Source organism: Ceratotherium simum, chromosome 5 (assembly GCF_057802395.1).
Source record: "Ceratotherium simum simum isolate JZ-2026a chromosome 5, ASM5780239v1, whole genome shotgun sequence".
Classification (NCBI taxonomy): domain Eukaryota; kingdom Metazoa; phylum Chordata; class Mammalia; order Perissodactyla; family Rhinocerotidae; genus Ceratotherium; species Ceratotherium simum.
The window spans coordinates 11,616,414-11,643,955 of NC_141904.1; the positions used below are offsets into that span (position 1 = coordinate 11,616,414).

The following is a 27,542-nucleotide window of genomic DNA, read 5'->3' on the forward strand; positions in this document are numbered from 1 at the left end:
TTGGTATTATTTTCTCCTGCTAACCTGTCTTGTTGATTATTTGGCCAGCCATAAGAACCTTAAGGGAGGGCCGGCCCTGTGGCTTGGTGGTTAAGTGCGTGTGCTCCGATGCTGGTGGCCCGGGTTCGGATCCCGGGTGCGCACCGAGGCACCACTTCTCCGTCCATCCCGGGGCTGAGTCCCACATACAGCAACTAGAAGGATGTGCAGCTATGACATACGACTATCTACTGGGGCTTTGGGGGGAAAAAAAAAAAAAAAACCTTAAGGGAAAGGGCAGAGGGAGATTCTCCCTCTTCCCCCGACAATACTTTCGGGGGAATTTGGAATTTCTCTTCAAGTCGCTTTACTTTTAATAGAGATTCATAAGACGTAACTAGGGTTACAAGAAGCGCAGGCCCCGCCTCCGGGAGCCTGGGGTTCCGAGGCGGAGAAAACAAGCAGGAGCCCAGTCAACGCAGCCAGCGGAGGGTCTTCGGAGAACCGGGCTGTAGAAGAAGGCAGGAGTCCGGGACTCGCGCAGCCTCCGGCGCCCCGGCTCGCGCCCCACGCGGCCGGCGCTGGAGCGCGCGCCTCCAGACGCTGCCCGCGCGGCCGTGACGTCACGGCGTAGGGCGGGGCCCGTGGCGGGGGCGGGGCCCTCCCGGGTCTCGCGGGGGGCGGGGCGGGGGCGGTGCCGGGGCGGGCGCGCTCGGCCTGTGGCCTGCGGCGGTGGAGAGGCATCGCCCCGCCGGCAGCTGCGGCGGAGGGGCGCGCGGGGTGGGGATGTCGGGGCTGCCCGGCGTCCCGGAGCAGGGGCGCCCCGAGCGGAGCGCCCTGTGCCCGCCGAGCGCAGGCTTCGTGCTGGGGCTGGACGTGGGCAGCTCGGTCATCCGCTGCCACGTCTATGACCGCGCGGCGCGGATCCGCGGCTCCAGCGTGCAGAAGGTGAGCGGGGGCCGGGCGTCCGGGGGCGCGCGGGGCACCCGGGAGCGGGGCGCGGGGGGCGAGCGGGCGGGGCCGCCTCCGCCGGCCCGGACGCGGCCACCTGCAGCCCCCGCGGGCCCCCGGTGCTGAGCGGCGTGCCCGGAGCCGCCGGGTTCCGCGTTCCCTCCCCAGGCAGGGCTGAGCCTCCGGGCCCTTCCCGCCCCGGCTGAGGGCAGGAGGGGCCGGGTGTGTGACCGGGGGCCGCTCGCTCCCTTCCTGCCACCTGGGGGTTGGCCTCTCCGATCTCACCTGGGTGGGACTGCGGTGACTCGCAGGGAGCGCAGGGCAGGCTGCGCGCATCCAGCCGGAGGGTGCTCTGTGACTTGCTTGGTTTTTCCTGCACTTGCTCGATTGACCTCCAACCCTGTCTTTATTTACATTTTGATTTTTCAGATCTTGATAGAATTTAACTTTACTGTCCATGCTTCAGTTGTCATCCTTATTACTACTTCTCAGAATGCTGGTTCCTCACCTGAGCAACTGATTTCTATGACTGTAGGAGGTACTGGAGAAGTTTTGAAGGCTGTATTTTGTCATTACTTTTCTCCTTTACGTCTGTGAGAATTCATAAAAATATCTGTTTTCTGGTTTGAGAACTTACCAAGTCATTAGCTGTTGTTATTCGTAAAGCAGCCAACAGGTTGATATTCTTCTGTTCTCGTATTAATAGAGTGTCGCTTTCTACGCAATTGCCAGCGCACCAACAATAAGATTTATTGGATATGGTGTTCTTACTCACTCTTCTTTCCAATAGCAACATCTTTTTTATGTTAAGGAGGACCGGAGCCATTAGATTCCTAAACCATTCCCAGCAGCACTGACTCCCGCTTTCTCTCGGCCCCCATCCTTCTCCCCATCCCCTTAGAAGTGTTTTCCAACCACAGCAGTTGCCCAGGAGCAGGTCCAGCCAGGGTAGTGACTGCTTCGAGCATTTGTTTTGAGGAAACAACAGACTTCCCTTCGGGTTTTGGGAGCGGGACAGTGAGCTGTCCTTCAGCTGCCGTATGCTTCTTATTTTTTTATGAGTCTTTATCACAACACAGTGATACTTTTCACACAGTGTCCCTTATAATTCTGGACGCAAAGTACTTTTGTTTTAAGCAGTGATTTTTTTTTTAAAGGAATTGAAGTATTTGGAACCAAAAAGAGACAGAAATTGTTAGATACAAAGTTTCACAGTTGCTATATAATTTGGAGTGAGTCATTAGTTTTATAAAAATGAGCTAAGAATCTCAAAGATGAATCAGGATGGCTGTGAGTAGCAGGAGACTGGAGTGGTTTGCTCAGACTCTAAGCTGTGGAGAAGGTGTATGGAAAGATCTGTGGGTGAATAAAAATACAAAAAGTCCCTGCCCTCGAAGGATGAAGCACTATCATAGATTAAGGAGTTTATAGCAGTGCCTCTCAGACTGTGCTAGGAGTTGACAGCAGTGCTGCTTAAAGTGTGGTTCCTGGGCTGCTGGAGTGAGATAGATAACCTAAGCATTTAGAAACTTGTTTAGCAGTGTGGCAGAGTAATTTTTTGTCTGTTGACCTTAATAGTAAAACATTTGGGATTTTATTTTGTATGTAGTTTTTTCCTAGAAAGTTAATTGTGTGTTAAAAATTGTTGGTTCACAATGAATTAGAAACAAACAACTGGCCCTTTACTTCAGATAGCTTGAGTTCTTTGGGAAAGACGGTCTTGTTGGCCTATGTTGCTACTTAGCACCTGGTAGATTACCACCTGGATACAGAATAAATACTTGAATTGCATTTAATCAAAGTATTAGGAATTCACTTTGTTTCATGGGGCTCTATGGATCGGATACAGAACTTGTGTTTATTTTCTCAAGTGAAAAATCACACCTCTGCAAATATTATGATGGAAAGAATGTAAAATAGAAACCCCAAACCTCTTAGTATGGGATTTGATTGATATTGCCAAATAAATAGCTTAAAAAAAAGAGAAAAAGAAAAACTGAAGAGAGCACCCTTTAGAGACAAGTACAAAATAGGCTGTGTTGGTGTTTTAGTTAAAATTGAAATCCTAAACATGAACCCTTACATTAGGAGGCTAGTACTTGGCCTCTGAGAAGACTTCAATCTTATTTCTTGTGACATTCACTTTTTTTTTGCCTGAGGAAGATTAGCCCTGAGCTAACACCTGTGCCAGTCTTCCTCTACTTTATTATACGTGGGTCACTGCCACAGTGTGGCTGATGAGTGGTGTAGGTCTGCGTCCAGGATCCGAATCCGCAAACCTGGGCCACTGAAGCGGAATGTGCCAAACTTAGCCACTATGCCACAGGGCCAGCCCCTTTAACAGCCGAGATCCATTTTTAGCCTTTTTATATAATTTGTGTTTTAAAAAAAATCTTTCTATGGACTCTTAAATATTAGTGTTATATACTAGAGTAGTATTCAGAGTTGGAAATCCCACATGTGAATATTTGATATTTTTAGTTTTTAAAAATGGAGAAAGTTTATCATGTTCCCTGTTGGAACATCAGGCCATTGTGAGAAACCATGAAAGATAACGTATTAGTTGGGAGAACAGGACAGAAAGGCTACTCCAAAGAAAACAGTAGAATCTCCAATACTGTGTGCTCTGTACATTCTTGAAAGAATCTGGTTGTTGTCTTTGTTTTGTTTTTAATTAACAAAACAATTTTTCTTCTTAGCTTTGATTATATTCTTGATCTAATTTCGGTTTGGTCTTCCTTCAGTAGAGGAGATTTCACTATTGTGTGTTTGAGGAGGGCGAGCTGTCAAGGTTGATGGAGTCCGGGGAAGTGACCCTGGAGTGCCACTGTCAAGTCTGACACTTTGTAGGCTTGAAGTGATGATGTCTACACTGAGTTTTTTGGGGGTGAGGAAATGTTTATTGTGATTGAGCCATTAGTCTGTGGTCATTAAAGTCTTGCATAGAAAGAACAGAAATATTATTTGATAGAAGGCAAATAGATTTTGTTAAATCTCTTTGTTTCTGATGGGGGGGAAATAGATTTTTTTTCCATATCACCCCATTTCACCCCCAGGCTCCCCACATTGTCACTGTTTCCTCAGATTTCCTTTTTACTCTTTGTTTTGGGCTTTTCTTACATGTTAGAGATTTTCCTTACATGGTGATCTTTGGTTGGTAATCTGTTCCTCTTTTCAGTACCATGTCTTACCCCACTCAGCTGTATCTGGTATTTGCAAGTAACTCCTCTGCCTCAACCCCTACAGAGAGTAAAATTCTTACCTTCTGCCAGGTTAGGGAGGAGCAGTGATCCAGTGGAGGGGCGTTGGGGATCCTTATAAAGACTTTGAGCCAATCCTGTGTTCAGCGCCATCTGGCATCCCAGCTATGGGAGATGCCTCTGATTTTCAGGGTTCTACCCTAGAATCTCTATCAGGGGTTGAACAGAGATGTGGTGTAATCTGAGCAGGAGTGAGGAATCAGGTTTCTCCTCTGTACTTAGCCATGTATCACTTACCCACTCACTGTTCATATTAAAAATGTTTGTTAAGACTTGATCTGAGCCTGTTTGCTCTCTTCTCGTTGTTCTTGTGCATAAACCTTTTTAATGTTTTTATTTTAGTAAAGTCTTGAGAGGAATTGGAGATAAAACACATATGTTTAAGCCATTTGAACCTGAAGCCATAGGTTCTTTTTATTTTATTTTTTAAATTAACATGCAGTAAAATTGCCTTTTTTGGTGAATAAATTCTATGAGTTTTGGCACATGTATAGGAGCAACCCAAAGAACTCCCTTGTGCTACCCCCTTTGTAGTCATACCCTCCTCCCACTCCTAACCTCTGTAGCCACTCATCTCTTTTCCATGACTGTAGTTTTGTCTTTTCGAGAATGTCGTGTAAGTGTACGCCTTTGGAGACTGGCTTTTTTCAGCATAATGCCTTTGAAATTCATCCATAGTGTATGTGTATCAATAGTTCATGCCTTATTCTTTCTTTCTTTTTTTTTTTTTTGAGGAAGACTAGCCCTGAGCTAACATCCGTTGCCAATCCTCCTCTTTTTGCTGAGGGAGACTGGCTGTGGGCTAACATCCGTGTCCATCTTCCTCTACTTGATATGGGATGCTGCCACAGCATGGCTTGACAAGCAGAGAGTCGTTGCGCACCTGGGATCCGAACCTGCGAAGCCTGGGCTGCCACAGTGGAGCGCGCGCACTTAACTGCTACACCACCAGGTGGCCCCAATTCCTTATTGTTTCTGAGTAGTATTCCATTATATGGATGTACAACATTCATGCACCTATTGAAGTACATTTGGGTTGTTTCCAGTTTCTGGTGTCTTTGAATAGAGCTGCTATAAACATTTGTGTACAGATTTTAATATGAATTTAAGTTTTCATTTCTCTAGGGTAAATACCTAGGAGTGGTGTTGTTGGGTCATATGATAAGTGAATGTTTAACTTAACAAGAAATTGTTAAACTTTTCCAGAGTGGCAGTACCATTTTGCATTCCCGCCAACAATGTATAAGAGTTCCATTTGTTCTTCATCCTCCCCAACACTTGGTATTGTTAGTGTTTTTTATTTTATGCATCCTAATAGATGTAGTGGTGTCTCATTTTGGTTTTGATTTGCATTTCCCTAATGGCTAATGATGTTGCATATTTGCTGTCTATATTTTGTTTGGTGAAGTGCCTGTTCACGTCTTTTGCCATTTTTTTTTCTTTTTTTGAGGAAGATCGGCCATGAGCTAACATCTGCCAATCCTCCTCTTTTTGCTGAGGAAGACTGGCCCTGGGCTAACATCCATGCCCATCTTCCTCCACTTTATATGGGATGCCGTGAGAGCATGGCTTGACAAGCGGTGCCTCCGTGCGCGCCTGGGATCCCAGCCGGCGAACCTGGGTCGCCACAGCAGAACGTGTGCACTTAACTGCTTGTGCCACCGGGCCGGCCCCCTCTTTTGCCTATTTTTTAATTGGGTTGTTTGTTTTCTTACTGTTGAGTTTTGAAACTTCTTTATATGTTCTGGATGTAAGTCCTGTGTTGGATATGTGGTTTGCAGATATCTTCAGCCAGTCTGTAGTTTGTCTTTTCATTTTCTTAACAGTATCTTTTGCAGAGCAAATGTTTCTAATTTTTTTTTTTATAATTTTATTTATTTATTTTTCCCACAAAGTCCCAGCAGATAGTTGTATGTCATAGCTACACATGCTTCTAGCTGCTGCATGTGGGACCTGGCCTCAGCATGGCCGGAGAAGCGGTGCGTTGGTGCGTGCCCGGGATGCGAACCCCGGGCCACAAGCAGCGGTGCACGCACACTTAACCACTAAGCCACGAGGCTGGCCCCAAATGTTTCTAATTTTGATGCAGTCCAATTTATCAATTTTTTTTTTATGAATTGTACTTTTGGTATCGTGTCTAAGAACTCTTCACCTAACCCCAAATTACAAAGATTTTCTCCTGTGTTTTCTTCTAAACATTTTACAGTTTTATGTTTTACATTTAGATCTATGATCCATTTTGAGTTAGTTTTTGTGTAAGATGTGAGGTTTAGGTTGAGGTTAGTTTTTTTGCATATGGATGTCTAATTGTTCCAACTCTATTGAAAAAGCTATCTTTTCTCCATTGAATTGTCTTGTACATATGTCAAAAATCAATTAGTCATATTTCTGTGGGTCTATTTCTGGACTGTATTCTGTTCCATTGATCTATTTGTCTATTTTTATGCTATTAGCATGCTATTTTGTTTACTGTAGCTTCATAGTAAATCTTGAAATTGGATAGTGTGATTCCTCCAATTTTATTCTTTTTCAACATTGTTTTAGCTATTTTAGTTCTTTTGCCTTTCCGTGTAAATTTTAGAATCAGCACGTCTATACCTACAAAAAATCCTGTTGGGATTTTGATACAGAGTTGTGCATGACAGTTCTTTTAGCACTTTAAAAACGGTGAGCCGCTTCCTCCTGGCCTTCATGGTTCTGATGAGAAATCCACAGTCATTCGAATCATTTTTCTGTATATGTAATGTGTCTGGCTGCTTTCACATTATTTTCTTTTGTTTTTAGTTTTTAGCATTTTAATTATGCTGGATCTGGATGTGTAATGCTTTGGATTTATCCTGTTAGGAGTTTTCTAAGCTTCTCGAATATATAGATTTGAAATCTTTCACTGAACTTGGGGAGTCTTTAGCACTATTACTGCCCTGAAGTCGTATTTTTCCTGCACTGAGCTCTTTCCTTTCTTCTTTGGGGCCTCTGATGACTTAAACATTAGACCTTTTGCTCTTGTCCCACAGATCCCTGAGGCTTTGTTCATTTTTTTCTGATTCTTTTCTTTCTGTTGTTCAGATTAGATAATTTCTATTGATCTATCTTCAAATTTATTAACTTTCTTCTGTTATCTCCTTTCTGTTACTGAGCCAATCCAGTAAGTTTTTTGTTTTACTTATTATATTTTTCTTTTTTTAATTGATTTCTTCCAGCTTTATTGCGTATGATTGACACAAAAATTGTATATATTTAAGGCACACAATGTGATGTTTTGGTAGGCATTGCGAATTGTTTCGTATATGTTGCGAATTATTTACCACAATCAAGGTAATTAACCTACCCCTTGCCTCACTTCATTACTGTGTGTGTGTGTGTGTGTGTGTGTGTTGAGAACACTTGAGAACTACTCTCTTAGCAAATTTCAAGTGTACAATACAACATTATTAACTATAGTGTCCATGTTGTACATTAGGTCTCCAGAAATTATCTTATAACTGAAAGTTTGTACCCTTTAACCAACGTCTCTACATTTCCTTCACTCCTCTAATTATTGTATTTTTTAATTCTAAAATTTTCGTTTTGTTTTTCATGTCTTTTTTTTGCTGAGACTTTCTGTTTTTCCATTTATTTCAATGCTGTAATAGCTGCTTTAAAGTCTTTATTAGATATCGGTGTCATCTTGGAATTGGTATCTATTGATGATCTTTCCCCATGTGAGTTGGGATTTTCTGGTTCTGGTTAGCCTAGAGTTTCCTCTGTACCCTGGTTCCCACTCTGGTTTTTATGTTGCCTTGGGTCCAGGCCTGGGGATACCAGAAGAAAAATGGGAAACTCACCACCAGTTTAGTGGTATTAGAATTCTTATCTTCTTTCCCAATCTGCCTGCCACTGTGAACTTTTTAATACCAGCAAATAATTGCTCCATGCATTCTGTACAGATGTTGTGTCTGCGTTCAGTGGGAGAGTCAGGATGGAGTGTGCTTACTCCATTGTAATCTGAACCAGAGCTTGGTACTTTATTTAATTTTTAAAGTCTTTTTTTCTTATTACAAAAACAACACACCTTCATTGTAGAAAACTTAGAAAATAAAGATAAAATAAAAAAGCTGAAATCCTCTGTAAACTCATGAACTAAAGATAACTACTGTTATTTTGGTGTACAGCCCTTTTTTATTTCATATATGTTTTTTTTCCCATATTAACAATAAAAATGAATTTGATAATAAAACCATGTTGTTAATTATTTTAACCAGTAATCTTAAGACTCAGATACTATTGACTTGATCTAATGTTGTTTTTACTAAATCTTTTCTTTTCCTAAATAGGTAGAAAGTCTTTATCCTCAAACCGGCTGGGTTGAAATTGATCCTGATGTTCTCTGGGTTCAATTTGTTGCTGTAATAAAAGAATCTGTCAAAGGTAATGGGATTTATAAGAATAAAAATAGTGAAGTGTATTTTGTTTGTAATAAGAGTTTTCCTCAGGTATCTGTAGAATTTTGTGGGTTTCCTAAGTTACAATTATACGTGTAGTATTTTATTGGGGTCAGTTTCCCAGTGTTTTTCAGGGGACATTTGTCAAGGAAAGGTGACAGCAGCTCTGTCCTCTGGTGTAGGTCTTTTTCAGCCACAGTATAAGGGTTTCCCCTCCTTCTTCATTCCAGGTTATAGTTAGAGCGATTTGATTTCCTGTTGTGTACAAAATACCAAAGGATTATAAACAGAGTCACAGCACATGCGTCCTGCTCTCAAGAGTATACGGCTGAGTTACCTTTAGTATAAAATAAGCTTTTCTTCTGTTTTGTTTTTTCTGTGAGGCCCCTTGATGCAAAGTGCTCTCCTGTCCGCAGCCGTGGTCTGAAATCTTAGCTCTTTAAGAACGTTTTCAGTGCAGCCTTCTTTAAGAACGTGGCGAAATGGGCCGGCCCCGTGGCTTGGTGGTTAAGTGCGCGCGCTCTGATGCTGATGGCCCGGGTTCGGATCCTGGGCGCGCACCGAGGCACCACTTCTCCGTGCATCCTGAGGCCGAGTCCCACATACAGCAACTAGAAGGATGTGCGGCTATGACATACAACTATCTACTGGGGCTTTGGGGGGAAAAAATAAATAAATAAAATCTTTAAAAAAAAAAAAAAAAGAACGTGGTGAAAAATGACTTGTGAATGTAAAATCTAAAAGGTCTTTTACTTCATTTTTCTGGCTGAATTGCTTCTCCTCACCTTTTTGGTTTGAAATATTTCAAAACCTATTAAAAAAAAGTTGCAAGAGTAGTGCGTTGAACACCTGTATAACTTCTCCTACATTCAAACAGGTTTTGTAATGTTTACTTTACCATTCTCCACAAACTTTTTTTTTTTGGCTGACACATTTGAGGGTTGGTTGCAGCATAACATGTCACCCCTAAGTACTTCAGCATTATCTCAAAGCAAAGGAGTATTCTCCTGTATAACCACAATGCAGTTATCACAGAGGAAATTTAACATTAATGCAGTAATATTTTCTAATACTTAGTCTTCAATATTCACTTCTTATCTCAGTTATTAATAACTTTTGTTTCAGTCCACAATCCAACCCAAGATGAGGCATTGCATTTAGCAGTCAGTCTGTTTAGTCTCCTTTAATCTACTCATTATAGATTAATCAATATAATCAATCACTCGTATAATGATATTCATTGTGACATTGACAGTTTTTGAAAGTACAGACCAGTTTAGTGGACTGTCCCTCGGTTGGGGTTGTCTAATTATTGCCTTGTGATGAGATTCAGGGTGTCAGTGCAAGTAATCCATAATCAATCTATAAATCAAAATTGGGGTGAGTTTATTATGAGCCAAATTTGATCACCATATAGCCTGGGCCTTCCTTCCCCAAGGAAGGAAGGGCACCAAAGAAGTGGGGTGTATGGAGCGGTTATATACCATCAAAGAGCATGTATCACATGTGATTGCAACATCCCTTTTACAGTAGTCACAAGATCACCCTGCCAGATTGCCCTGTCAGCATAGTGATTGATGGACACAGCGGGCAGCAGATCTGCTGTCTTGATGGGCGTGGCAGGTAGCAGGTCTGTTGTCTTGAGTTGTTACCAGATGAGTGCAGCAATCAAATCCTAGCCTAGGGGGAGATACTTATCCTTAAGGAAATGCCAATGTGGAGCAAGTTGCATCCTTATCTTAAGGGCATTTGTTCTTGTCTTTGGGACAGGTTAATTGCTTAAAGCATATATACAATGCATGTTCAAAGGCCACAGGCCCTTTTGGAAAAACAAGCTCAGGCTAAATTAGTTTTATACCAAATGGCTTCCTCATACACTCCAATATATCCTATTGCTTACTGTTTATTTATCAAGGGTAAATATTTTTGGAAGGAGTACTGTAGAGGGGTAATGTGTCTTCCTCACTGCTCAAATTGAAGTTGTCATTAATTTGCCCAGTGGGAGAAATTGCTTTTTAAAAGAATATCACAAAAAACACCCGAGATGCTATATTTTAAGAAATTTGGAATAGAAAATCCATTTTTATTTTTTTAATTTTTATTTTAAGATCCAATCTTTTAGTATTATCAGAAAGAAAATACTATCTGACTGACTTTGAGTAGTGTTTGTTTTTTTCTAACATTTAAAGCAATAAGGCCATTTTGTTATTATTGGAATATGACCTTTTCTCCTTTTAAGTAAAAAAGTACTACAAAATCATCTCAGTAATGCTTTATTTATTAGCTCCAATTGTGTTATTAAAATGCTAAACCCAGGAGCCGGCCCCATGGCGTAGTGGTTAAGTGTATGCGGTCTGCCACTGGCGGCCCGGGTTCGGATCCCAGGCGCACACTGAGGCACTGCTTGTCAAGCCATGCTGTGGTGGCGTCCCATATAAAGTGGAGGAAGGTGGGCGCAGATGTTAGCCCCGGGCCAGTCTTCCTCAGCAAAAAGAGGAGGATTGGCATTGGATGTTAGCTCAGGGCTGCTCTTCCTCACAAAAAAATAAATAAATAAAAATAAAAAAATAAAATAAAATGCTAAACCCAGGTGTTTTTCTTAGATTATATTAATTGATTTATTTTCCATATTGTAAAATTGTAAAGGAAAACTTCACTGGCTTTTAAACCTGTGTTTTTATCTCTTTATTTTTAGCTGCAGGAATAGAGATGAATCAAATTGTTGGTCTTGGCATTTCAACACAGAGAGCGACTTTTATTACATGGGACAAGTAAGTGCATTGTGTGATAAGCGCTCAGTTGTTGGGTTCATACCACAGTGAATACACTGCTGTGAAATCTGTTTGGGGAGTTTTAAATGTGTGAATTAAGGACAGTTTTGCTTGGTTAAGAGGGATGAAAGTGGGCCTGCTTTCTGGCTTGTTAAAATATGCTCTCTGGACTTGACTTACATAAAATAGTAACAGTAAAAAGTCTGTTGCTGTCATTAAAATTCTTCATTCCTTTCTTTTGGTGTGAGTTAGCTTTTCAAATAAGCATGGATTGAAGATTTAAAAAATTAACATACCTAGAAAGAATCAAGGAACCTAACAGGTTTCAGAAACACAATATTTTGATCATGGTTTATATTTTAAGTCTACTCCAAATGTAATATTTAAGTACCTACAGCATATGAAGTATGTATACATTAAACAGTTATAATGTTGGGGCTGGCCTGGTGGCATAGTGGTTAAGTTCATGAGCTCCACTTCAGTGGCCCAGGGATTCGCAGGTTTGGATCCCGAGCATGGACCTACGCACTGCTTATCAAGCTGTGCTGTGGCAGGCATCCCACATATAAAGTAGAGGAAGATGGGCATGGATGTTAGCCCAGGGCCAATCTTCCTCAGCAAAAAGAGGAGGCTTGGCAACGGATGTTAGCTCAGGGCTAATCTTCCTCACTGAAAAAAAAAAACATAAATAAACAGTTATAATGTCATAATAGCTACTGTATAGTGAATACTTTTGCTACTTCAGGTTCCATTATCCTTACAAACAAACCTGCTATTCAGGTATTAAGTCTCTTTTTACAGAGAAAGAAACTGAGGCTCAGAGAAATAAGTAAGTTGCTCAGGGTCACTCAGTTAATAAATGGAGCTAAGATTCTGAATTATCTTTTTTGTGTGTGTGTGTGAGGAGGACTAGCCCTGAGCTAACATCTGATGCCAATCCTCCCCTTTTTTCTCGAGGAAGACTGGCCCTGAGCTAACATCCGTGCCCATCTTCCTCCACTTTGTATGGGACGCCACCATAGCACGGCTTGACAAGTGGTGTGTCGGTGTGCGCCCGGGATCCGAACCTGTGAATCCCGGGCCGCTGAAGTGGAGTGCACGCACCCAACTGCTTGCGCCACCGGGCCGGCCCCCTGAATTATCTTTTTCACCCCAAAACGTATGCTCTTTCCCCCATATTGCGTTCAACATGTGTTTCTTGCTTTTAAAACAACAACAACAAAAACACTGTAAAATGTATCTTTGTTACAAAGCACCAGACTCCAAAGGGCCTCTTGAGCTTGGGGCAGTGGGAAAGAAAAGTTGGGGCACAGGGGGTGGGGATAAGTCTAAGAAATGTAATTGGGGTGAATTCGCAAGGACTTGGGCTTTAATTCAGTATTAGGCAAGAAGAAGAAGTTTAAATTTACTGGTATTTCTGGCCTTGGTGATTGGGAGAATGTGATGGAAATCACAGAGAACATAGGAGGAGGAAGGAGTTAGGTGGTGATGGGCTGGGTGGGAGGGAACATGATAAGTTGTTTGGTTTTGCACGTGTGAATGTGGAGATAGCCCAAAGGGGGTTAGAACATTGGTCTGATTTAGACTGAGGCTTGGCCCGTTTCCTCCAGATAGGTGCTCTTTCTTTCAGGGCATAATGCATCTCAGGGTGATCCCTGCATCTGCAGTCCCCTTGCGTCTCCCCCCACCCCCACCCAATGTCTTGGGCACAGCAAGTCTTAAATAGGTAATACATTTGTCAGATGAAAGAATAAATGAATTGAAGTCATCTGTATAGGTCACTGTTTCTGAACAGTGGCACTGTTGACATTTTGGGCCAGATAGTTTTTTGTTGTTGGGGGCTGTCCTAGGCATTGTAGGATGTTTAGCAGCGTCCCTGGCCTCTACACGCTAAATGCTAGTAACACTCCACTCCCCAAGGTGTAACAACCAAAAGTCTCTCCAGACGTTGCCAGATGTCCCCTGGGGAGCGGAATCACCCCCAGTTGAGAACACTGCCGTTGACGAGGTCTTGAGAAGTAGATGTGTTCTCTGGTGGGGATTATGGAGAGAGGAGAAGAAGGCTGAGGATTTTGACAATGAGTTTTTTCCCCCCAAATTTAAAGGGAATCAGAGAGCAACAAGCTGGCAGAACAGGACCAAGATGAATATGGGAAGTGGACGGTATGGAATCCCCTTCATTTCCCAATTCAGAATATGTTAGATGGTGGTAACTTGAGGAAATATCCTTTGTTGTGCTGAGATAACTTTAGAGAGAACTACTAAATTATCCCCTTGACCCACCGTAATTTGCTTCCCTCCACAAATGTGCTCCTGTTATATCCATGGCACGACAAGAAAATATCTAGAGGCTATGGATAGTCCAGTGCATTGGGGGGGGGGGGGGTTGGTGCTCTTTTTTAAAATAATTAGATATTTTTCAATTAAAAAGAACTAGGGGGGCTGGCCCCGTGGCATAGCAGTTAAGTGCGCTGGCGGCCCGGGTTTGGATCCCAGGCTCACACCAATGCACTGCTTGTCAGGCCATGCTGTGGCGGTGTCCCATATAAAGTAGAGGAAGATGGGCACGGATGTTAGCCCAGGGCCAGTCTTCCTCAGCAAAAAGAGGAAGATTGGCAAATGTTAGCTCAGGGCTGATCTTCCTCACCAAAAAAAAAAAAAAAACAAAAACTAATGGTGACTAGGTTCACAGAGCGGTCTGAGTGCAATAGTCTGTTTATTTTTAACTTATATTAACCCATAACTAAAGATAATGTACGATTTTTTATATGTACATATAACCATAATTATAAGAGAGAGAAAGCATGAAATAGGCTATCAAGAAATAGAGTCTGAGGAAGAAAGCAATAATTGTTTTGTTCAATCTCAGAGCTTCTTTTAAAGGTGACAATGGAAGGTCCCGTTGACATGAAGCCCATTGCTCTAGTTCCCTGCTTTATAAAGGGAAGTTAAGCCTAACCTGCTTAACTACAGAAGTATTTCAAGGTAACCAAGATTTTCCGTTTCTTCTGTCACCTCCCCAGCTCAGGCCATGATTACTCATGCCTGGAACTGTTGCAGTCCCCTCACTCGATTCATGCACGTGTGTGTATATTCTGCTAACTGCCTCTAGTAGCAAACCTCTTTGGTCCAGCCTACACATCGCTGCTGGATTAAACCTCTCCAAACACCATTTTTATGTGAAGCAAAGTTTTTATGTGACAGTAGGACCATACCTCACTTTTAGGAGAAAAGAGAAGAGTAGGATTCCAAGATAGACACTTCCTTTACTGGTGTTGCTGTTATTGTAGAGGGATAAGATTTCCTCCTAAAACAATTAGTTATGAGTTTTCTTCTTGGTTGTGTTTTTTTGAAATGTTTGTGTTCTTTCGATTTTTGGAAACACTCTTTGCTTGTAGAAACTGAAATCCTGGATACTTTTTTGAAAAAAACACACAAAACTGTGTACTTTTTTTACCTTAAAATAATGGAGCCTTATTCTGCTCCCCAGGCCCTGGTGAGCCCAGGGCATATAGTGCTGGCAGATTCTACAAGCTCCCCAGCAACCAGCTGGGACACAACACAGGAGTGGGCACATCTCTGAGCCAGCAGGAACTGCTTCTTGCTCATTTTTGAGAGAAGGAGAGAGACAGACCGGACCCTGTGGAACAATCTATTGTTCATTCCAGTCCCAGCCAGCACTTTCTCTTCCCAGCTCATTGTTTTTTTTCCTCCTGCGTCGATGGTGCACTTCTGTTGCCATGGCCATAAAACATTATTTTCCTTATAGTTGCTGTCAGGAAGTCTAAAACGTTGAACTTTCCTTTTGTTTTTCTCTTTGTTCTTCCCCACCTTCAAATGCCAGGGAACTCGGTTTTTATTAACTTTTTTCAGTCCTTGAGATTTCTTCTTATTCTTCAGGTTAACATTTGTTTCAGTACTATATTTAATCAGTGGTTGTGTTTAGCCTATTTTCTAAAATAACTCTAACTAGTATCTCCACTGTTTTGGTTGTTTTAAATTCGTTTTGTTCTAAAAAATCATGAGCTGTTTTGTTTCTTCAGTTACTGTGTCTCTCAGGGAGGCTTCTGCCAACTAACCTCAGATCAGTGTGTGTGCCAATTAGTCACGTAAACTGTGAGTCACTTGGACTGGGATGCACTCAGTGACAGAGGGCTTGTTGGGGGTAAGGCACTGTGCTGGTTGCTGAATTGAATGTAAAGATGAATAAAAATACCAGCTGTCAAGGAATTTACAGTCTCATAATACTAGCATGTAAATTACTCTGTGTTCCCACACCAAATATATGTTTTATTGTAGTACTTGATACATGTGTTAATAGTTATTATTAATTACTTATGACACAAAATACATTAAGAGCCACAGAATGGTATAATGTGTTAGAGAGGTTTAAGGCAGTTCATTCATAGTCTTGCCATTCATGTTTCTCCTCCATTTCTCCTTTTATTGTTGACAGAGATAAAGTACAGTCATGTATCACTTAATGACAGGGTTGCGTTCTGAGAAATACGTCCTTAAGTGATTTCGTCATTGTGGGAACATCATAGAGTGTACTTACACATACTTAGATGGTCTAGTCTACTACACACCTAGGCTCTATGGTACTAATCTTATGGGACCACAATCATGTATGTGGTCTGTCTTTAACCAAAATGTCATTATGCTGCTCATGACTGTAAACCTAAATCACTGAGTGAAGGTTGGAATATATGCTACCGCTTGAGATCAGTATTCTAGACTGCCTTCTACCATGTTATGAGTTAGTGATGCCACTTTCGTCTGTCGTCTTCTTCTCCTCTTTGTTCTTCAGCTACACTAGCCTTTAACACATGGTTCATCCTGCCCTAGGACCTTTGAACATATAATCCATTTCGTTGGAAATGTTCACCCTCCTTCTTTGTTCCTTTTCATCCTTCAGAGCTCAGTTCCACTGTCACTTCTCAAAGACCCCTTTTCTGACCCCCAGGCCAGATAGGGTCTCCCTGTGAAATACACTCATGACACCCTAGATTTCTCCTCCATAGCACTTATTCCTGTTGTAAGTAAGCAGTTGAGCAATTGATTATTTGTTTGACTTCCCTGATAGAAAGTATATTCATTGGAGTAAAGATGCCATGTCTCTGTTCACAGCTGTGTCCCCAGCTCCCGGCACAAATTGCTTTATAATATTTGCTGAATCAGCGATTAAAAATCAGATGTAAGTATATAAGTAGATGCTATTGTAGAATGGCTTCAAAGAATCATATACCAATAGATTTCATTTCTATCAAACACAGTCTGATAGTCCTCTTTGGTAGAGCAGTGTTTATTCACTTATCAAATACCTCTTTGGTGTCTGGGCTACGTGATGAGAATCTGAAAGTGAGTAGACTGTGCCTTCCAGAGGCTCAGAGCCCAGTGGTAGCCACAGATGGGGACATAGATGGTTAGGGGCAGCCTCATAGATGTCTGCCCTGTAGAACTGCTTTATACCTTGTAATGAGGGGGCTGGAGGAGGAGACTGAAGAGCCTAGAAGGGGAGTTAGGGAAGGTCTCGCAGAGGCACCTGAGTTGAGTCTTGAAGCATGAGTGGGCGTTTCCTATGTGGGAAGAGCAAATCGCTGGCAGAGGCAGGAGTGCAAGAATGTGGAGTGTCTGCAGCGTCGAATGGACTTTGGAATTCACCGGGTGAAGTAGGGAGGTACCACGCCCAAGTGTTCCAGCTCCTCCCGGACTCCGACCTCATCTCCGACCACGCTCCTCCTGTTCTGTGCTCCAGCCGTACTGGCTGCTCTGTTCTTTGAACGCTTCCCACTGGTTCCTGCCTCCGAGCTTTGCACCTGCTGCTCCCTCGGCGGGAGCTCTCTTCCCCAAATCTTACCTTTTTCTCATCATGTGGACCCCACCTTAATCACTTCTTTTAAGAGACCTTTCCTGACCGTTTTATTTACCTGTCACTTTACCCTTTTATTTTCTTCATATCACTTGTCATTATCTAAAAATTTTATTTACTTATTTGCATATTTATTTATTATGTCTCTTACATAGAAGTAGGAAGTTCCGTGAGTGTTGGGACTTTTGTCTGCCTTGTTCTCCCTGGGTCCTTCACACTTGGAACGGTACCTGGCACATAGTAGGCACTCCTATCTCTGAGTGATTGAGATGAACCTAGAGAGGAAGGCAGGGTCCCGGAGCAGGAAAGGCCATCTGTTTTGGTAAGGAGTTTGGAAACTAGGAAACTATCAAAAGCTGTTAAGCAGTAGAGTAATGGGACGGAATTTACATTTTAGAAAGAATATTCTTGAAGGAGGGTGGATGGTGGCTTTGAGGGGAATGAAACTAAGACTGGGCTGTCTCTTTGGAGGCTAGTCCTTGTTCATATTACTCATATATCTAAAGAAACCCAGCCCCAGTTACTTTATTCCTTCACCATGTTTTCATAGAATAATCATTATATGAAATGATATTTTATATTTACTCATTTGTTTCTCACCCCCTACTAGAATATAAGCTCCAGGGATGTTAAGGAATCCCTTTGAGGACTTAGGATGTCCCCTCCCCCCCAGTTTTAGGCAGAAGCAGCTGAAGGATACTGTTAACTCAGGTGTGGCACGCTGGAGGAAGGGCAGCAGCAGGTTTGGGTGGATGTGTTGCATTTGAGCGGATGTGGGGCAATCTTGGGAGAGGTGAGGAAGGCAGCTCTTTGTGAGGGGATGGGACATAAGTGAGAGCTTGGCCCTAGAGATGTAGGTTGGTGAGTGGTCTTGTGACTGCATTCATGAGTGTGGGTCAGATTTTTCAGAGAGCAACTAGTTAAAAAGAAAAGGGGACCAAGGATGCAATCTTCAACAAATGCCGGCATTTAACTTGCAGTCAGAGGAAGAAAAACCTGCAAAGGAAACCAGGAAGATGTACTTAGAGAGGTAGAAGGAGAAACAGTACAGTGACATCATGGAAACTTGGGAAAGTGACAGTTTTAGGAAGGAGGAAGTGATCGCCTGGAGCCAATACTGCAGAAAGGTCAAGTCAAATTGAAAAGATCTTGTAAATCTGGGAATTAGGAAGACGTTGGTGACCATAGTGAATGTAGTTTTCATGAATTATTGGGAGTCTAAATTGCATTTGAGTTGTATTTGGTTGAGGTAATGGGAGGTAATGAAACATTGAGGGGGCTTAGCTAGGTGAGGAGGCATCCTGGGTCAAGAGAGATGTTTTTGGTTCTGCTTCAAAGATGGGGAGATTTAAGCATGTTAGAGAAGAGAGTTGTAGGTATATTTGATGAAATGAAGTGGTGGAAGAGACAGGAAGGGGTGGATGTAGAGAGTACAGGTGAAGATGCCAGCCTTCGACTTGGAGAAGGAACGCTTTTCCTCTGAGCCGAGAGAGAGATATGTGATGGCTGTAGCTATAGCTGGTGGAAGAGTGGGGAGCTGGCGAAGGTCAGCTGTGTTCTAACCTCCTTTGAGAGATAGGAGGCCATTGATGGCCTAAGGATGTCTCAATTTCTTGAAAATTTTTCAAAATTTTGCTCAAAATCTGCTGAAAATTTGGATGTGCTATTTGTGGGGAATGGAGAGGAAACTAATGAGGGAAAGGAGAAGGACTTTTATCATTTTAAGTGATTTGAGAGCATAGACAAGGTTGTATTCCATAGATATGGATTGTACCAATTCATAAGGCTGTGTGACTCTTCTCCAACTCCTCTCAATGGTTCTGGCATTGAAAGTCGAGACAGAAGAAAGTTGATTATAGGTTAGGTGTTGAAAAGGTAGATAGTTAACTTGCAAGTCAAGAGTTATAGAGTGATATCATGTAAAATAGTGGAGTAGGAAGCTGTAGGGGTTGGTCCCTCCACCACTGAGTTGGAAGGAGAGTTTGGAATCAATGATTTCAGAGCTCTAGAATCTAATCAGCCCTTATAACAACTAGGGGAGTGCTGGGTGAAGGTAGAGCCTGCTATCCTTAGGTAAGAGAGGATACGTGCAAACTGGCTGCCCTTCTGCATTCCTCAGCCCTGCTGTGGGTGTGGAGAAAGCAGCCCACATTCCTGCAGTGGGTGGCTAGTGCCAGGGCAGGCAGTAGGGACCTTGTTCTACAAAAATTTGGGCTTATATGCTTTCGTGGATTTGGCGGTGCCCCGCAGGACTGACACAGATGCTTACCTGGATTCTGGCCCTCTCGGCCCTCTCAGCCTTAGGCAACATCTACTGGGAGATTTAAAGGGCCAGTACTTTTTTGGGTTTTTTTGGAGCCAGACGTTTAAGAAAATCTTTGTCAGGTCACTAGCTGATCATTTCACTGAGTGAAAGTGAGAGACAGTAAAACAGAGAGAACAGAACAGAGGTTTCGGAAACCTCAGTAACCACACACAACAAGGAATACACACTTTACAAAAATGGTTTTGAAAAGTCACAAACTGGCAGCTCCAGTGCCCAACAAGGAAAAATCAGCATCCCTGAGGAGTGGGGAAATCAGATTTCTAGAGTTGCCACGTTTGTTTTCAAAGGGTAAAAGTTTTAAACATCTCATTTACTGACATAAGGACTTTCTCATGACTTAAGGAATGTTTGATGAATTAATCTGTTAAAAATAAAATTGTACATTAAGGTATAAAATTACACATTATAAATAGTATAATTTAAAACTATACAATTCAGGGGCCAGCCCCCTGGCTTAGCGGTTAAGTGCGCGTGCTCCACTGCTGGCGGCCCGGGTTTGGATCCTGGGCGCGCACCGACGCACCGCTTCTCCGGCCATGCTGAGGCCGCATCCCACATACAGCAACTAGAAGGATGTGCAGCTATGACATACAACTATCTACTGGGACTTTGAGGGGAAAATAAAATAAATAAATAAAATCTTTAAAACTATACAATTCAGGATTCATGACATTGCCTTGTAACCACTTTCAACTCCATTAGTTACTGTATCTTTCCTATAAATAGCACCTCTCAGTATTCACCCTAACAAGTTATTAAAGCAAGGTGCATTTTTATATATTAAAGTAACAAAAAGAAAAATCCATGTGGGTGAGATTATGGCAAAAGTGTTTACTCATGCGTTGCTGTCATACTCTATAATATATTCAAGTTTGTTTTCATATAAAATTAATGCCTCCAAATGCTTATCAAGTAAAACTGATGGTCCAGGCACTCCCCATGCACCATTTGGTATGGGCACCTTAGCTGGGAAGGCATTTAACTGTGCAGCGTTAGAAGTATTAAAATAATCAATATGCAGTCTTGATTCTAACATCAAATTTTGCAGGTTTGGCCACATTTGAGGAGCTGGAAAATTGTCTTACCCTTTGACTCAGTAATCTAACACTTAGGAGTGAGGGAGATTTGGGGCAAATAACCCATAGAAGCAAGTGCAGTACCTCAAAAATGTGACCTTTGGAAATAGGGTAATTACAGATATATTAAGACGAGATGGTAATGCAGTAAGGTGGGCTCCTAATCCACTATGGCTGATGTCCTCATACGAAGATGGCCGTGTGAGGACACACACAGGAAGCAGGCTATGTGAAGAAGGAGGGTTGCAGTGATGCATCTGTAAGCTGAGAAATGCCCAAGATTGCTGCAAACCACCAGGAGCTAGGAAGAGGCAAGGAAGGAGTCCCTTCAGGTTTCAGAGGGAATATGGCCCTGCCAACAGCTTGATTTTGGACTTTTATTAGTCTCCAGAGCTCTGTGAGACAATAAATTGCTATTGTTTTAAGCTACTCAGTTTATGGTACCTTGATATGGCAGCCCAAGGAAACTAATACAGTGGTCAACTGATTTTCGATAAGGATGCCAAGATCAGGCAATAGGAAAAGAACAGTCTTTTCAACAAATGCTGCAGGGAAAAGTGGATATCTACATGCAAAAGAATGAAGTTGGACCCTTACCTTACACCATATACAAAAATTAACTCAAAAAAATGAAGACTGAATTTAAAAGATAAAACTATAAAACTCTTAGAAGGAAACATAGAGGGAAATCTTCATGATGGTGGATTTAGCAATGATTTCTTTTTTTTCTTTGAAACTGTATTATTTTGTTATTAAGGAAGCCACTCTGTGACTGTCATGAAGCCCAGGCTGGTTAACAGTGATGAGTTCTGGAGGTAACTACACCCCTTTCTGAACTTTCTGGTTATAATCACTATCCTCTCTCTACCTCAGCTGAGGTAGAAAACCCAGACTTATGAGGCTTCAATCCCTGCCTTCTTATTTCTAGAAGATGACAAAGCCAACTATGTAGGAGGATTTTTCAGAGAAGAAGACAACTTTGTCTTCCCAGAAGACAGATCCTCTACTTTGCTTTATGAGGCCGATAGCAACCCCAAACCACAGAAGAATTGGGAACTGTGCAGGCCTCAATGTCATGATTTCTTAAATGGCATCAAAAACACAGCTTCAAAAGAAAAAAAAGATAAATTGGACTTCATCAGAATTAAAAACTTGTGCATCAAAGAATACTAATAAGATGTCTTCATCTATTTATGATGACTAATTTTTTCTTTGATTTTCTTAACTATTGGAACTCTTCAAGGTAGAAAAATTGCCTTAAATTTAACCATAAATAATAAAAAATAGAGCCATGAAATTATTTTGACATAATGTAAAATTAGCATTTTAAAGATGTGTCTGAAAATATTTAGTCATTGATATGTGAAATCTGCAGTTAGGCTTCTGAGAACCAGCTGCGGCGTGCAGTATGGAGCGTGTGTGTCTTGGCACCTTTGGTTTGTGATTCCGTCTAAGGTGGAGGACTGAAACGTTAGGAGAACCTCTTCTCTGATTTGCACTGTGGTAGTGCTGGCCGCGTGGGTCACTAAAGGAACAGAAGTAACTTGGTCAGGATGTAGCTGTGGCTCCCATAAGTAAAGGTGCAAAACACTTTTAAAAAGGACACTACTGGGCCGGCCCGGTGGCGCAAGCGGTTAAGTGCACACACTCTGCTGCGGCGGCCCGGGGTTCACCGGTTTAGATCCTGGGTGCGCGCCGATGCCCCGCTTGGCAAGCCGTGCTGTGGCGGCGTCCCATATAAAGTGGAGGAAGATGGGCACAGATGTTAGCCCAGGGCCAGTCTTCCTCAGTAAAAAGAGGAGGAGTGGCAGATGTTAGCACAGGGCTGATCTCCTCACAAAAAAAAAAAAAAAAAAAAAGGACACTATTAAGAGAGTGAAAAGAAAGCTCACAAAATGAGAGAAAATATTTGCAAACTGTATATTTGATAAAGAATTAATGTGCAGAATATATAAAGTATTCCTACAACTCAACAACAAAAAATAAATAACCCAATTCATAACCGGACAAAGGACTTGAATAATATACAAATGATCAATAAGCACGTGAGACGATGCTCAATATCATTAGTCATTGGGGAAATGCAAATCAAAACCCCAGTGAGATATCACTTCACACCCACCAGGATGGCTATAATTTAAAAAAGGAAAATAACAAGTATTAGGATGTGGAAAAATTAGAACTCTTGTATACTGGTTGTAAGAATGTAAAATGGTGCAGCCACCGTGGAAAACAGTTTGGTAGTTCCCAAAAAGTAAACATAGAATTACACATGACCTAGCAATTTCAGGGACTCAGACAGATTCTTGTACAGCAGTGTTTACAGTAGCGTTATTCACAATAGCAAGAAGGTGGAAACAACCCAAGTGTTTGAAAATAGTGGTGATGGTTACACAACATTGTGAAATGTACTTAATGCCACTGAATTGTGCACTTAAAAATTACTAAAATGGTAAATTTCATGTTATGTATGTTTTACCACAATTAAGAAAAAAAGAGAGAGTCAGGGTATAGAGAATGTGAAGGCAGGTCATTAAAGTGACAGACCATGGGATCCAGGAAGTAAGCAAGCCTCAGAGGGGTTGGTAGGAAGAAGAGGGAATGTTTGGAGGATTAAAGGTTGCGTGTGTTTGAAGGGAAGGTGTTTGGGGAGTAAGATTGAGAGAACTGAGATAATAGCAAGATGTATCACCTGATATATTGGAATGTTAGAATTTCACTGGTAGGATGTTTCTAGGTAATAAAGCTGAGGATGTGACCGTGGGTGTGGACTGCTTAAGAAGAGTGGGAACTAGTCTCGGGAATTCAACGTGGTTCAACTCACAGGAGAAGGCTGGAGATAGGGGTGAGAGCAAGCCTGAGTTGGATGTTGAAGATTAGTAGATGTCAGTGGTTGATTCTCAGGAGTCTCAAAGGAAAAAGGATTTATTTCTGCTATATTTCTTAGCTCTGTACTTTTATTGTAGTATTGACCCAGAGTTTGTTGAATTTCGTTTTATTGGCTAAATTTTGGTAAGCATAGTAGGTTCCCAATGCCTGAGCCAGTTCTGAAGCTGAGAGATGTAGAGTTGGGCTCAGGCAATATTTTAGCTCTTCCGTAGGATCAGAGGTTTTCTCTGATTGCACATATCAAGTGAAGGAGGAAAGCATTGGCTTCTTTATCTTGCTTTTAAAACTGCATAAGCAAGTCTTTAAAACCCTTTTCATTAGTTTTGTTTTGTTTTTGGAAGTGTACATGTTATAGTGCTTCAAAAAGAATATCATTTTTGGATAGAATCTGATCTAAAATTTCATACTATATGTCACATCATAATTGTTATAATGTGTGTTCAATTTATAAAATCAAAGGGAAGAAGTCATTTGGAAAGCTGTATCTAATTAAATCATACTTTGAAATTACAGTTTGGCCTCTAATTTTATTTTCTTTCATGGTAGATCTTTTATATAATGTAGTCCCTGATTTATATTGAGTCTCAAAATACTGTTTTCATTTTTCTTAGGAAAACGGGAAATCATTTTCACAACTTCATTAGTTGGCAAGACCTGAGAGCTGTGGAACTTGTAAAATCTTGGAATAGTTCTCTTATGATGAAGGTAATCTTTTTCTTATCTTCTGCGCTTTGGATGTTACTGTTTTTCCGGTAAATGTCCCTTAACTGTAGGCTTAATTGTATAATCTCCTACCTATGCTGTTTTAGGACATTGAGAAGAGAATATACACATGCGCACTGTCCACACCAGTGACATTTAATAATAGTCACCCAAAAGCATATGTGGTAGACTGAATGCCTCACAATGACACTTCAGGAAGTCCTGAGGAGGTTTAGGGGGGACCAGATTTCACATGTTCGTGAGAATTCATGTTTCCATTCCTGGAGAAATGGGAAAAATACAGACTACTTCCAAATTTCACTATCTTTTGTTGTAAAAGTGGAGAGTGGATATTAAGACAGATGACTGCCACAAGCTGTTAACATGATGCCTGGCGTGTGGTCAGCAAATGACGATGGTGATGATGACGACAGTGACAGCAGCAGCAGCATCAGTATCGTCTCACTCCTAAGGGTGGGATTACTAAATCAAGTGGTAAGACAATTTTCCAGCTCCTCAAATGTGGCCAAACCTGCAATATTTAATGTTATTATCAAGATTGCGTATTGGTTATTTTAATACTTCTAATGCCACACAGTGAAATGCCTTCCTAGCTAGAGTGTCTGTACCAGATGGTGCATGAGGAGTGTCTGGAGCATCAGTTTTACTTGATAAGCATTTGGAGACATTAATTTTATATGAAAATAAACATAAATATGTTATAGAATATGACAGCAATGCATGAGTGAAACACTTTTGCTATAGTCTCACCCACAGTGATTTTTGTGTTAGTTTAACATGTAAAAATACACCTTGCTGTAATAACTTGTGAGACTGAATATTGAGAGGTGCTGTTTATAGGAAAGACAGTAATTAAGGGAGTTGAAAGTGGTTAGTTGGGCCGGCCCCGTGGCTTAGCGGTTAAGTGCGTGCGCTCCGCTGCCGGCGGCCCGGGTTCGGATCCCGGGTGCGCACCGAGGCACCACTCCTCCAGCCATGCTGAGGCCGCGTCCCACATACAGCAACTAGAAGGATGTGCAGCTATGACAGACAACTATGTACTGGGGCTTTGGGGGAAAAATAAATAAATAAATAAATAAAAAAAAAAAGAAAGTGGTTAGAAAGAAATGGCATGAACCTTGAATTGTATAATTTAATATTATACTATATATAATATGTAATTTTATACTTTATAATTTTAGTTTTTAATTCATCAATTCATCAAGCATTTCTGAAGTTAGTCAGTGAGGTGTTTAAAACTTTTATTGTCTTGAAAATAAATTGTAACCATGAAAACATTTACTTCTGTAGTATAAGCCCCCAATCTGAAATCATAACTCAAAACTGTGACTTCCAGAGCAAATCTGAGCATTTGAAGCGCTTCCATCTACTCGGTATTGAACATGTGCGTGGTGAAACTTTTGGCTTAGCAGAAGAATGCACGCACACAGACTCTTAGAGTTGAGCCCACACAGTTCCAGGGCCTGTCCTGCAGGTGAGGGACCCCACCCTGCTGTCATCCCTTCCTAGTTGCTTATGGTTTATGGACTGAGGCACTTGGAAATGTTTAGTGTTTAGGGTGTGTGTGCCAGAGCTGGCACCGAGGTCATTAGCTTAGCCAAGGCTAGCCCCAAGCACAATGGTGAAGTAACTGAGGTGTGTTGGCAATCTCCTGGCACCACGGTTTTCCTCCAGTCTCCCCAGGCACCGACGCTTCCTCTCACTGTTGTTCTGATTCTTGCCTAATGATTGCTAAGGCTTCTCTTTGCTTTTAGCATAGGATCCCTCCTCCTTACTATGGTTTGCCACTGTCTACACCTCTGACCACTTCCCAGACCCCTTTCTTCCTGAAGCTGCTGTGGATTAGACTCCAGCTTTGCCAGCCTGCGTTTGTTCCTGCAGCACCCAAGCCCTTTCTCACCTTAAGGCCCTCCTACTTGCAGCGGGCTCTGCCATCATGGCCAGATCCTTCTCATCCTTTAGGGCCTAGCTCACGTGTCACCTCCTCTGTGGGAGCCCTTTCCTGCCATCCTGTTTAAAGTAGTTCCTCGCCGCCCCATCCAATCATACTGTTCTTTATTTTTTTCACTGCACTTAACAAATTTCAAAGATTCTGAGACATACATTTTTTAAACTGAAACTTTAATTGAGATAATTGTAGATTCACATGCAGTTGTAAGAAATAATGCAGAGATCACTTATATACTTTGCAGTTTCTCCCAATGGTAACATTTTACAAAACTATAGTATAATGTTACAACCAGGCTATTGACATTAATACCGTCCATAGATCTTATTCAGATTTCCCCAGTGTTGTACTCATTTCTGTTTGTATGTACGTGAGTGGGTATCAGTTTGTATACAGTTTTTTCATATGTTCGTGTCCACCACCTCAGTCAGGACCCTGAACTGTTCCATCATGACGAGGATCCCTCATGTTGCTCTTTTATCACCACATCCATCTCTCTCCCGTGCACTTCCCCATCCTCTCCCATCCCTGGCTTCCTGTAACTACTAATCTGTCCTCCGTTAAAAATTTTTTCTCATTTTAAAACATTATGTACATGGAATCATGCAGTATAAAACCTTTTGGGCTTTGCTTTTTTCAGTTAGTATAATGTCCTGGAGAATCCAAGCTGTTACATGTATCAGTAGCTTGTTCCTTTTTATTACAGAGTTGGTTTCAATTACCACCTGTTGAAGGACATCTGTGCTAATTCCAGTTTTGGGCTCTTACAGATAAAGCTGTTCTGAACATTTGTGTACAGAATTTTGTGTGAACATAAGTTTTCCTTTCTTTGGGATAAATACCCCAAGAGTATAATGGCTGTGTTTTTGCATGTAATTGCATGTTTTGTTTTATAAGAAACTGCCAAACTTTTTTCCAGAGTGGCTGTACCAGCACTGTATGAGTTAAAAGACACATTTTTTCCAGTTTTAAAAAGGGCAGTTTTTAACCAGGATACATTTGTAACCAGGATACATTTGTAACCATCAATTTTTTTACCATTTCAACCCTTAATTATATCTTAGCATTATGTAATAATTTAGCTAGCGGGGTTTTTTTTCTTTTTTGGTGGCACATTAAGTAGTGGCTCATTTTATAATCAGTGTCTTTTTAGATTATCTCCTTTATTGATTTGATCGCTTATTTGTCTGTCTCTTCCCACTAGAATGTAAATTTCAAGAAGGGAGGGGTTCTGCCTGTTTGTTCACTCTGTTTTCTCAAGGCCTAGCACAATCCTTGGTACATAGAAGGTACTCAACAAATATTTGTTAAGTACCTGAACAAAAG

At 41.6% G+C, this 27,542-nt stretch overlaps 1 protein-coding gene across 4 annotated transcripts in view; it reads left to right on the forward strand.

Moving 5' to 3' along the window:
• The first annotated feature begins 727 nt into the window (after positions 1 to 727).
• GK5 (glycerol kinase 5) overlaps positions 728 to 27,542 on the forward strand; it is a 67,139-nt gene continuing 40,324 nt past the window's right edge. For 2 of the 4 annotated variants that reach the window (XM_087430447.1, XM_087430448.1), the window contains exons 1-4: positions 728 to 927; positions 8,504 to 8,597; positions 11,307 to 11,382; positions 24,157 to 24,250. In XM_087430447.1, coding sequence (XP_087286573.1) covers positions 766 to 927; positions 8,504 to 8,597; positions 11,307 to 11,382; positions 24,157 to 24,250 — 426 coding nt within the window. In that variant the 5' untranslated portion in view covers positions 728 to 765. Of the gene's footprint in view, positions 928 to 4,957; positions 5,143 to 8,503; positions 8,598 to 11,306; positions 11,383 to 16,562; positions 16,580 to 21,413; positions 21,472 to 24,156; positions 24,251 to 27,542 lie in introns of those variants that run through there. The other 2 variants (XM_087430450.1, XM_087430451.1) reach the window with 2 other exon arrangements.